The 13,201-nt window shown below is 36.5% G+C and overlaps 2 protein-coding genes across 2 annotated transcripts; both read right to left on the minus strand.

Moving 5' to 3' along the window:
• Positions 1–439: 439 nt before the first annotated feature.
• On the minus strand, positions 440–6,138 carry LOC11443893 (chloroplast envelope quinone oxidoreductase homolog). Its single transcript, XM_003605629.4, has 4 exons — positions 6,002–6,138; positions 5,736–5,880; positions 4,538–4,629; positions 440–1,281 (listed from the first exon to the last, which is right to left on the minus strand). Exons 1-4 carry the CDS (start codon positions 6,065–6,067, stop codon positions 592–594), a joined length of 993 nt encoding a protein of 330 aa, XP_003605677.3. The 5' UTR covers positions 6,068–6,138; the 3' UTR covers positions 440–591.
• A 6,299-nt stretch (positions 6,139–12,437) lies between these two features.
• LOC11443895 (putative ripening-related protein 1) lies at positions 12,438–13,004 on the minus strand. Its single transcript, XM_003605632.1, has one exon. It carries the CDS (start codon positions 13,002–13,004, stop codon positions 12,438–12,440), a length of 567 nt encoding a protein of 188 aa, XP_003605680.1.
• Between the last annotated feature and the right edge of the window lie 197 nt (positions 13,005–13,201).

Here is a 13,201-nt window from a genome sequence, read left to right on the forward strand (position 1 = left end):
TTATTTTTTGATGAAAAAACACACCAAACTTAACCAACTTACTTTTTCTCATTACAGGCCTGATATTGTCTGCAATTCTGCTGGTTTTTTGCTTTCTTAGGAGTATCAACTTTGAAGCCTGTTTTTACTTTAAACTACATATATTATTGAATGTTGTCATTTTGATGTACATGGCCTTGAGGTTATTTTGATAGTCTGTAAGCCTGTACGTGGTCTTGAGCTATGGTTCGAAGGATACAAAGTTAACCTTCTATATGAAAATTTAGAATTATGATTACTCCACTATTAAACGTTGACTGTATAACTTAACCAATTATTGTAACTCCTACCCCATATGCATAGAGGATTTTATGTCAACTATATATGAGTGTAATTTATAATCATTTTTCTCCCCGTGCGTTGCACGGGTGTTAAAACTAGTCTATATCACATTCAATTGTACAAACCAGTAAGAGAGAATAAAGACATATATGAATTTAAGATCCTTACAGCATATGGTATATTACAAATTATTAATTTCTACATGAACGCACGTAAAAGTTGTGTAGAAAAATAGAAATTATAAATACAATATCACCAAGCAAACTGAGCCTATGGCTCAATAATGATTTTTCCAGTAGCATGGCCATCAATGCTCTTAGCCCAAGCATCTTCAGCTTTGCTCAAAGGAAACTTAGAGTCGATAATTGTCTTGAGTTTTCCATCCTTCACTAGTTGAGCAAGATGTTCCAAGCCCTCACGCTTAACAGTTACAACAAATGGCACCAACCGCTTCTTCGAAAAAGTAAGTTTCTTCAGTGCAAAAGTCAACATTGAACTAGGACCAGGTGTTAAATCCACGACAACTCCTTTTTCACTCAAATTAGGATCAAAAGTTGACCACGGTATTCCAGTGGTGCAATGTATTACTGCATCATATTTTTTACCAGATGGACTCTTCAGTGATGTTCCCTCCGGAGTTTTGTAGTCAAGAACCTCGTCAGCGCCTAAGCTCTTAACGAAGTCAATGTTGCGAGCACCACAAGTGGCTGTCACGTGGTTGTTCCCTAGTTTGGCAAGTTGAACAGCAAATGAACCTACACCACCTGAAGCAGCAGTTACCAAAACATTCTTCTGCTCGCCAGTCCCATCAAGCTTAATTCCTCCGATTTCTGTGAGGGCATCACGAGCTGTTAAACCGGCAATAGGTAAACCCGCAGCTTCAGCAGCTGAGACTTCAGGTGGTCTGGTAGCTGTTAAGCTCTCACTAGCCACGGCAAACTCAGCTAGTCCACCTCCATACTGTCATTAACATGACACAAAATTGGATATCAAATATAACCATTGTATTTAATATATTGTATATGAAATAAAAAGAAAGTTGGATTGGAGATAGGATCAGTCCTAGAGTTGTGGATTGAGAAACCTTTCAATGTTACTGGTGCACATGTACCACAAGTTGGGGAAGAGCATATAATCAAAATTGTAACACAGCGATATATATAATTTCACAGTATAAATCATGCGGCATCTTCATGCATCACACTTAGATTTCAGAATTCAGATAAACAAATTAATAATACATCTTTATTAAAAAGAAGGTTATTTGATGTCTAAGCTCGAAATCTGAACTTTCACAACCATGAGGGGCAATAAAGAAATATTAGTATGTAATCAATAGAAGGTAAGGTTAGAGGCAGAGGAAGGTTGATATCTTGTGATCAATCATGTGGTCTAGCCGGACAAACGACATCTCCAAACAAGGAGGTAAGGCTAATCAAATCAATACCTTTATAGGTAAGGCTAATCAAAACAAGATTGTTATCTTCTACCTTTTCCATCTAATTCTTAAAACCTTCATAACCACTGTGTATGCTTGTATCCCCATGTCTGGTAGGGTCAAATAAGGATGTTAGACAACAAATTGAATTGGTTGGTTCAAAAGATAATTTTTACCACCACAGCTCCACTCCATGTTCTTGTTTGATTTACCAATTGGCCAAAAGTAGAAATCTATTATAATTGTACTTATCTATGAGAAAGTACCCAATTTAGTCGCTGGAATTAGACATTTCATAACCTTAGTTCCTCATTTTATATAAATATTGTCAAGTTAGTCCCTCCGTTAATTTTAGTCTGCTATGTAGTGGTTTTTTCATTTTTTTTTGTGGCGATGTGTCACGTTAAGTGACATTGTGACACAAATTTTAGTACACGTAAGAAAAAGTCGGGAACCAAATTGATACAAGCTAGAATTTCAAATTTAAAAACTTGTTTATTTCTGGTTTCTTCTCTAAAACCATAAGAAATTTTAATATCTCTCCATAATTTAGGGACCCTCGGAGTGTAAAGAATGGGTAGTGGCTTGAAAAGTTTATGCGATTACTCTGCATATTAATAATAGGGGTAATAGCCATTTTGGTCTATGAATTTGTAACGAGTAGCCACAATAGTCCCTCAATATATCGAAATTTCAAAATAGTCCCAGATTGTGCACCTCGTTAGTCAAAATAGTCCTTGACATTAAAATACTTCGTTAATATTGTCATATTAGTCCTTCAATACACTTACTTATTGTCATATAAGTCCTTACCAGTACTTGCTTATTGTCATTTCAGTCCCTATATAAAAAGAATTATTGTGAGTATTGGGGGATGATTTTAACGTCAGGGACTATTTTGATTAACAAAGTGCACAATCAGGGACTATTTTGAAATTTTGATACATTGAGGGCCTATTGCGACTACTCCTTACGCATTCAGGGACCAAAATGACTATTACCCCTTAATAATATGCCTGAGTCATGTCTATGTCTTTTAAATCCGAAAGCATAAGCAGAAAGTCTTTAAATTTGAAACACGCGCAAGCTTTAAAATCTGTTTATACTTTTAGATTTGTTGATGAGTGGCCCTAAAATTTGTTGGAGAAACACAGGCGTGGTTAAGCTCTAAAGTCAAGGGGAAACTTGTAATAGAAATGGAAATATTGTTTGGGTAGTTGCAACTTGTTCAAAGATGATTGCATTTCAATTTGGTTCCCAGATGCGCATAATGGACCCGAAGAAGCATCATTTTGGTTTCATACTTTTGTGTTTTCCATAGATTCCATTTCTAGTGATAGTTCCATTCTGTTAGCATAGACATTGTTTGGAGATCATTCAACATGGCTACTCCCTCCGTTCCTATTTATAAGAAAAAATGAGTCAAAGAAAGTTGATGAATTTGGTTAAAAATATGGATCAAATACATCAACCTTCTTCAACTGATTTTTGCTTATAAATAGGAATGGAGTATATCCATACCATGGTTGGTCTATGGTATTTTTGCACTTTTTATTTTCTCTCCCAACTAATGTGTTAGGCATTGTTAGTAATAAGCAGTTTATTGACATTCAGTTTATTTTATTATTATCATTATTATTATTTTTATTATTATTATTAAATAGTGTGGGCAGTAACCGCTAGTAATTGCTGTAGGTAGTCTGAATTATAAATATAGGTTGAAAGAGAAAAGGGAGGGCACTGGGTATTTTGTATATAGTTTGGTTTGGGAGAGACTAGGTTCTCTAATTCCTAGAGGTTTGTTAATTTTATGCAGTTATTTTCCTGTTGCAGCAGTTTGTTAATGTAACCATTTCTGTTGGCATAATTATCATTGGTGTTTATTCATATCTGAACCATTATCTATCATAATGTTGAAAACTCCTAAATACGGTGAGCTTAATGGTCTGTTCTTCACATCTTAATGGTCTATGACATTTGTTCTACTTTAATCCTCTTGCTAAAGGAGTTCTAAACACAAATAAATGGTAAAACCATGGTAAATGGTGAGACCCATTCAACGAGTATAAAAACCATGTTTGAGTTTATCTTTTGACTTGGTGGAGGACTATAAGCTGTATAATAATTTTATTAGTCACAGGAATAAGATCATCATGGTAGTAAACTTTATTCAGGTTTGTAATAAAATTGCTAGGGGTGGGTAAAAAAACCAAAAACTGAACTGAACCAAAAAAAAAACTGAACCATTACTAACAGTTCTGCACAGTTCAGTTCAGTCCAAGCTATAGATTAGTGATTTAGTTTCTTTACATACCGGTTTCAGAGAAGAAAAGAGGAAGAAAACAACCAGAAATAGATATTGGATATTTTCATTTAAAAGCCTAGCGTTTTCTCGATTTCGTCCCTGACTTTTGCGTACCTGAACTAAGACTTGTGTGCCAGAATATCACTTAACGTGACACATCACCACTTAACAGACTGAAACTAACAAAAGGACTAACTTGATCAATATTTTGATATGTGATGGACTAGTCTGCAATATTGAAAAAATGAGGGACAAAGTTGACACATTGCAAACTTTCGAACTTTTGACACATGTACGAAATTTCTTTCAGACACGAGCACCGTGAAAGGGTATGTGTTATTAAACTAGTATAGATATAGAATAGAAAATCATCTCATTCATGAAATTGTGTTGTAATTTACACTGGAATTAACACAGATGATATGAAGAATGGAAAACAGAAACCTAAGGAAGTGAAAGAAAGAGATAAGTACTTGATGTGTGAGTTTAGCAATAACTTTGTCGCCAGATTTGAAATCCTTGACTTGTGGTCCAACCTCTACCACCTCTCCAGCTACATCAGTGCCTGAATCAAAGTCCCAAGAGCAAAGGAATCTTAATTATATTGTAAGTAAAAGTGAGTAGGAAATGAGTCTAATTGTATTAACAGTTCAATTAAACACTTATAGAATACATGTTTATCATTTAAATACTTATATTATATATAAGCTATTTCTACAATCAAAGAGAGAAAAAAATATAGGAGAATTATTTTCATATAAGCTATAAGTTGTTTTCATAAACTATAGTTCAAAGTTGTTTTCATAAACTCTACTTCGAAGCTATTTTCATAAACTAAAAACCATACATGTCATAACCTATTCCTTTAGGATATGTTTGGATAGAGGGTTTAGAAGGGGAGGACTTACTTTTCTTTTTCAAATTACAGACACTATAAAATATTTTTTAAATGAATTAAGTCTGATTGAAGTATTATATGATCATTTATCATATTGTAATTTCAATTTTTTAAAAATATCAATAATATTTCAAAATATAGACTTAACCCTCCAAAATCCCCTCCCAAACAGAACCTTAGTATCACATAAACACCTTGAGAAATTACTATGCTAATAAATAAACTCATTTCCACATTAAAAAAAATATAAAAAAAATAGTCAAATTATGTTCATACAAGCTATAATTTGTTTCAATAAACTATTATCTAGAGCTGTTTTCATAAACTGAACATAACTTAGAGATGGGGGCATTAGCCGATCAGTTCAGTTTTGAAAAATGAATCTGAATCCGGTTCATGTGGTTTTTCATGAAATAAGATCCCGAAACATCCAATAATATTCGGTTTGGAACGGATTTCAAGATCTGTTTTGCTATTTGGACATCGATTGGTTTCGATATCAACACCGAACCTATCATGAGTGTTTTTTTTTTTTAAGCTAAACTAACCGACCCCAATTTGCACCGGATAGAATTGAACCTGAGACCTTGAGGAGGAGTGGAGCACACTCCAAGGTCTCAAGCCATTAGCAGACAGACATATCATGAGTTATATCTTTAGTATGACACAAACACTTGGAAAGGCGATTATGCTGATCAAACAAGTAAATAAATTTTTACAAGTCAAACTATAGGCAGCAGAAGTAAAAAAGAAGGTGGAAGAGTGAGTCATACAAGGTATGTGGGGAAACTTTCGAGGCAAAAAGATAGCACGAAGAGCACCACTCTGAATCTTCCAATCAATTGGGTTGATGCTAGTTGCTTCCAATTTGAGTAAAACTTCGTTAGTCTTTGGAATTGGTACAGGAACTTCAGCATGCTGTTTTAAAACCAATAATTGAATTGAATTGAATCAGATTTAGTGATGCAAATGCAGATTTGAAGAAAAAGATAATGAATCTATTGAAAAAGATGAGAAATGGGTCATGAATCAATATTACCTTCAATCCAGACACTCCTCCGCCATAGGAACTGTACTGAAGAGCTTGCATAAGTTTCGCAGCCATATTATCTAACTTTCTCCAGAATCTTCGGATTTTGTTTTGTTTTATTGACTGCTTGTCTTAAACTACTCAATTCGTCGTTATTGTAATAATAATATATTTTTAAATTGCTTTAATGATTAATGTATTTATACCTAATATCGATTAGATACATAAGCTATTTAATCAATAGTATATATATAAAGTAAAGTTTTTTTATGTCACATGTCACTTCTACGTTTATTCATACTATTATTATTTTACTATTTTTTAAAATTAATATTTAATTTGGTATAAATACCTCAACAAACTTTTGATCTTATCTACTAAATATTTTATTTAACTTTTTTATTGAGTTCCTAATATTTTATGTGACATAAATATCTCAACAGAAATAACATAAATTTCTACAAGTTAATTTTATTCTTTGTGTTAATATAAAAAGTGATTTGTTTCTTACAATAACAGATAAACCGGATTATAAAGGGAAAAAAAAACTTGAATACAGAATTAAAATTGTACTCCCTCTGTTGTCCATTATAAGTAAATTTTGACTTTTTAAATTCATTCAATCAATGATATATCTGGTTCATAATATAAATCACATACATCATTAGAGAAGGGGAGAGGAACCTAGAGAGAGAAAATAAGGGTGGGAAAGGGACAACTAGGGACACAAATGTGAGAAGAGGACCAGCCAAAGAACAACGACGTGGTTACTTCAACCGCCGATGTCAGTCCACCATGTCGTTCTTCTTCACCAACTTGCCGGAGGGGTTTAAAGTCTCAGATCTGTACACTGTTTTTCTTCGTTTTGGTCACGTTGGGGTGGTGTATGTACCTCTGAAGTGTGATCGTTGAGGACGAAGGTTTGGATTCGTGAAGTTTCAAGACGTTGACGACGAGGAGGGGTTGGGGCTCCGTCTGGGGGAGGTGGTTGGCTGGGGGATTCAAGGTTGGAGGTGAATAGGGCGAAATTTGGGAGAGGAGAGAAGACCGCAATTCCAGCTTCGGTAAGGAACATAGTGACAGTAGGCAGTGGTATGGTGGTGTCAAAGGAGATGTCTTTTAAACAGGTGGTAGCGCAAGAGAGTCAGATCGGAGCTACACTGTCGACGGTGCTACGACGGGTGGTGGTGCAACCGTCTGTAGACAGGTTGAAGGAGCTGGAGTCATGCTTTGTGGCAGTTTTATCTTTCCATAGGAAGGCTAAAATGGTTTTGCATAGCTTGATGTTGGGTGGGTTGAAGAAGATATGAGTGACTTCTATGGGTGCAAATATGGTCCTCTTGAAAGCTGAAGATCCTCAGGTGATTGAAGAAGTTGATCATAGGAGTGATCCTTGGTGGAGAGGGATTTTCAAGTCTGTCAAACGTTGGGCTCCTAATTTGATGGCAAAACATAGGGTGGTGTGGCTGAGAATCTTTGGCTTGCCATTACATGTGTGGGAAGAGCAGACCTTCAAGCACTTGGGAGGTTTTTTTGGTGAGTTTGTGGACTTTGATGATGACACAATAGGATTCAACATATTTGATATGGCTAGTAGGGTTTGGAATAGGCCAGGCCGGCCTATAGGGGCCTATGGCCTGGCCTGTTTAAGCATGGTCTGGCCTGGCCTGTTTATTAAAAAGGTTAGGCTTAGGCTTTTTAAAAAGCCTATTTAAGTAAATAGGTCAGGCTTAGGCTATCAAAAAAGCCTATGAAGCCTAATAGGCCGGCCTGTTTATGCATGTTAGGCTTCATAGTGGACTTTTTAAATAGGTTTTAAAGCTTTATAGTGAAATAGGCTTTTAAGGCCTTATAGTAGTGATAGACAAGTCTTAGACTGAAATAGGCTTTGAGGCCTATTGAGCCTATTTAAAAGTAGATAAAGTGGAATGTTTAGTGACTTTAATAGTAAGTAGGCCTTTAAATAGGCTTTCAAGCCAGGCCAAACTTTTAAATAGGCCAGGCCATAGGCCAGGCTCAGGCCTGCAAAAATTTTCGTAGGCCAGGCTCAGGCCTATCAAAGCCTGGCCTGGCCTGGCCTATTCCCAACCCTAATGGCTAGGGTTTGCGTGTGGTCATCTTCTTTGGCCTTCATTAATGAAAAGTTAAGGTTGGAGGTGACGGGGGCTGTTTTTTATGTGTGGGTGGTAGAGGAGGTGGTGTCGGCGGTGGGTACAAGGCGGACGGAGTAGTCTAGTTGGGAGGAGGTGTCGCCGAAGTCCTCTAATGGAGGAGTAGGTGGTGGTGTGCTTCCTGAGTTCATGGAATGAGGAAGTAAGGTTAGCCCTAGAGGGATAGCTTCCGTACGACTATCAAAGGAAATTGGTCAATTTTTAAATTGTCGAAATTTAATGCTGAGGGGACAATTAGGTTTGTCAGAGGAGACCTTTCATGAGGGCCAGACTTGTGGTGATATTTTGGAGAAACCTTTTTGCATTGAGCCTACTCTGTAGGGTCACGTGGAAGCTGATGGGCCGGCTATTGTGGAACAAAATATGAGTGTGGTAAAGGAGAAGTCTCTTTCACATAGTTCTCCTCCAATTACCGAATGCCACATGGGGCCGTAGGAGTGGTAGGTGAGGGAAGACGGGACAAACGAGATTGGTGGGGGCCAGGCGTGTGTGGAAGGAGTTTCTGAGGTGTTATGTGGGGGAAAGAAGCGTGAGGTGCTAGGAGAGGTGGCCCCCTTAATGTTGACTGAAAGGAATATTCCTTTTATTGGGCCTATCCAATTTGTTGGGCCTCTTCAGGATGCCTGTGGTATGGAGCTAGGAGAGGCTTCTTGTAAATTACAAGTTAACAATAGGGAGGTGGGAAGAGTCAACAGTCATGTCCGATTTATTTCGGAGGACTTCGGGAGGAGCATGAAAGGAATGTTTTGCAAACAACTAAATAGAGGCACAAGAAGAAACTTGGAGGTGGAAAATCTATTTCGTCGGAAATTGGTAATTTTGCTTTAAAGGCGGATTTGATTGGTGGTAACAAACATACAGGGAAGCCAAGACCAAAGGCTGCCTCGACTGTAACACCCCGTTCCCAATATCAATTATTTAATAAAATAAACACGCATCAGAGTAATAATCCCAAACGGGCATGTCACACTTCATTTTCAAATTTTCTTAAATAGAAAAATAAAACTATTTAATAAACCTTCATAAAAAATATCATTAATCTGCAGCGGAATAATTGTATTTAAGCAACAACATTAACCGTTTAAAACTCCATAAAATATCTCGGCATAAAAGCCTCAACCAGAAAAATCCAACAAAACATAGGGCTACAATATCATCATCCAAAATTTGATACATAGGAATGAAGAAACATTAAAAATCCCATCCCACATATCAGAGCCCTAGACACTTTGAGCCACCACCTACTACTCAGGATCACCTGCAAGTTACCCATAGGAAGGGCAACATTTTCAAGCAGAAGGGGTGAGATTCTCAGTCAATAAAAATAATAAATAATAACATCAATTGAATCTAACACCCTACAATATCCATGGTTATTCAATAGGCATAAGTATTTCATAATCAACAACAATCATCCAGATATAGCAATTCGATCAACAATAGCAACTCATGAAATGACATGACACCCCACTAAGACTCCTCGATAAATGCAACTATGCATGTGGTACCATAAACAGGGCCGTGACCCACACCGCTGTCGAATGGTTAAAGCATTCTCAACAGGACCTAAGTCCTCACCGCTCCACACCGCTTTGAACAACTAGTGTTCCACCGCTTTGAACGACGAGGCGTTCCAGAGCCGAAGCTCTCCCACTTTGATGTTTATGCAACTACCCAACCTGTGTATATCTTCATACAACTCGACTATTATATATGTATATATATGACTCACCACTCCTTTTAATGCAACATGTTCATTCACTTAGTTCACATACTTCAACATCTCCAAAATTCATAGAAATCAACCAAATCAATTATCATTGTGTTTAAGTAGGATCAGATACCTATACAAGAGTTATACAAGCTAGAAGAAACACTTACAAATACTCAAAAGGGTCCCCTAGTGCACAAAGCAAAGTTCAGAAAGAGGCTGACTAAGGCTCAGCTCGCTTAAGCGACGGGTAGTTCGCTTAAGCGACCAACTACAGGAAGTTTGGATTCTAGCTCGCTTACGGGTCGCTCACGGTTCGCTTAAGCGAATTCTTGGCAGAATCAAACTTAATTTTCGCTTACCAGCTCGCTCACTGTTCGCTTAAGCGAACAGGCAAAATCGTATTTCTGGGTGGCTTGCTTGAATGCTCGCTTAAGCGACGGGTAGCTCGCTTAAGCGACCGCTCATCTGGGCAGGGTAAAAACCTACAATTTCAGACTTCTCCTCACTCCAAAAACCCAATTTCAATCCCCTGATCACCCAAAATGTTTTCTAACAGATGTTTACAGGTCCTATATACAATTAGACATCTAAAGGAACACAAAACAGTCATCAACCAACAACAATTACAGATCATTCCATCATCATACACAAATTCATCAATTCATCCAATCACTCATAATTTTCAATCAATTTATGATCACAGCAACAACAAAGATTAAGTTTTCATTCTGAACATTATATTATAAAAGGATTAACATGATCATTACCCATTCCTCTTCAGAATCGTCATCAAACCCTAACCCTCAATTGATTTTAATTTTTCAAAACTATGCCACTAGGTCAATTTTCAGGAATTATAGATTATGATTATTGAGAGATAGTCTCACCCTTACCTTAGTTTTGCAGAAAATTAGACAGCAAGAATCGGTTCTAGGCTCTCCTCTCTAGCTCTGGCTCTTCTTCTCCCTTTTCTCCCAAAAGCTTAATGTTCTTACGTAAAAAACGTTTTGACTGTTTTTCTTTCTTTTTCTAACTTCCACCATAACTTCCCTTATTTCATTAAACTCCCTTAATTTTTATTAAATTCTAATTAACTCCCTAATTCCTAAATTAATATTAATTTCCACTTATTTTAATTATTATTATATTAAACCATATAATAAAATACACACACCACATAAATCACTAAAAATCATATAAAATCACACACGAGGCTCCAAATAATTCAAAATAAAATAAATAATAACTAGGGCGTTACATCGACAACTTCCCCTGAAAGAGCAGTAGCGAGACATAGTGGGAGGAAGAAAGATGATAGTGGCAACGGGTCCGGGATGGCGGTTTCTCCATCATCGGGGTTTAGACTTATTCTTGATGAAGAAGTCACCCAAGTACCGGAATCATCTTTGATGAATGGGGAAATAGATCCTTTGAAGAAGTTGGAGGCTTCATCATTGTTTGAGAGGCAAAATGTGATGGGATTTTCGTTCACTACACCGGGGAAGGAAAATAAGGATAGGGTGGAAAATATGCAGGTTGCAGATGTGGATAAGAAGGTCATAAGGGAGAGAAGATCGGGTATCCAATGATAATTACAACCTTTAATATTAAAGGCTTGGGGGTGTTTCAAAGAAAATAACATTAAAGATTTAGTGCGAAGTAATAAGGTTGATTTTTTGGCTATTCAAGAGACGAAGATGGAGGAGATTTCGACTTCTTTTTGTCAAAATTTATGGGGAAGGGAGGATTGTAATTGGGCGTTTCTTCCTTCCGAAGGTAATAGTGGAGGTATTCTTTCTATTTAGAGTAATATTAATAATGTAACTAATTGAGCTTTTGTTGGAGAGGGTTATGTGGGGGTGTGCTTGGATTCCAAACTTAAAGTTGAACATTCCATCAGACCGGAGAGTTTCTCCAAATTCGCCAAATTTTGGAGATGTTGTCCTGGTGGCTGGGTTCCATAAACGGAGCCAGTACTCTGTATAATTATAGTTGATCTGCTATAATTATTGGTGACTAATGTACCATTTTTCATTGACACCAAAGAGGACAAGAAATAAATAATAATTCAAAATGATAAAATTAACGTAAGTTACTGTCTTTTGTTTTTGTTTTGAGGTAATACGAGTTACTATGTTCTATGACTAAATGGATGTTCACATTTGACACAAGATAAACTATATGAGATACATTTAGGATAAAGTTATGAAGGTAAAATATGAAGTATAACAAAGGGGAAAAAAACTAAGACATGCTCAGGACAGAAACAAAAACAAATAGAACTTGAGGATGGTTAAAACTTGGAAGTCATGAATCAAGACTGTGATTGTTGTTTCACACATCCAAGCAAAAGTGAAACAACTCAAACTCCAAATGTGGTACCAGCTAATTCTGATTTTTATAAGTAAAATCAATATAGAAAGTTGAAAGAAAAATTATATATATTAATGGAAATAATGAAAACTTACATACCGGGGTACATATATATATGATCCATAAAAGATTATAAACAAATAAACTCACCAAAACACATTTTATATTACATGAAACACAGAGTATATCAAGCATCAGACCATGTAATGTCCAATCCACCCCATTGATCATGAGGCACACCCAAGGCTTTCCACACAGCTTTAGAGGCATCAACTATGTTGTTGTTACAAGGAGGTTGATAATCATGTTCTTTATCGCATCCTGCTCTCGAATCACACTCATCAACAACTTTGGCCACCACACTTCTTCCGTTCGCACTAATCTTAATTTTGTTGAGACATCTACTCTTGTTGTTGAACCATCCAGTAGAAAGTGCAACAACTGGGGTGTCATCAGAATGATATTGATTATCACACGCTGAAGGACCACCTCCATCTCCACCTTCTTGAAAACTATTGAGCGTGAGAAACGCTTTAGTGTGAGTAGATACTGATGGTGAACATTTATAAGTTGTGTACATTTTTCCCTGTACACAACAATCAAAGTCATTCTCCTGGTTACATTGTCTTGAAGGAGCTTTTTCTCCTTTAATTCTACCACTTGGACGACACTGTTGAGCTTCAGAGTGCAACAAATTTGTGATAATCATAAAAACTAGAAAACAAAAGGATGCTTTTGAGCAAAAACTCTTCATATTGTCTATATAGTTGTGTTTTTCTTCCAAGTATTTGTGTGTTTGATATGCATGGATTGGAATTCTCAAAAGGTATATATAGAGATTAATTGCCACAAATATGTCCACCACTTCAATGTAGGGTTGTAACATTTTTGAGGTCAAAGAGTTAGTTTTATATTACTTTGCTTGCCAATTACTTGAACGAATTTTACATT

The sequence above is a fragment of the Medicago truncatula genome, chromosome 4 (assembly GCF_003473485.1).
Source record: "Medicago truncatula cultivar Jemalong A17 chromosome 4, MtrunA17r5.0-ANR, whole genome shotgun sequence".
NCBI classification, from domain to species: Eukaryota; Viridiplantae; Streptophyta; class Magnoliopsida; order Fabales; family Fabaceae; genus Medicago; species Medicago truncatula.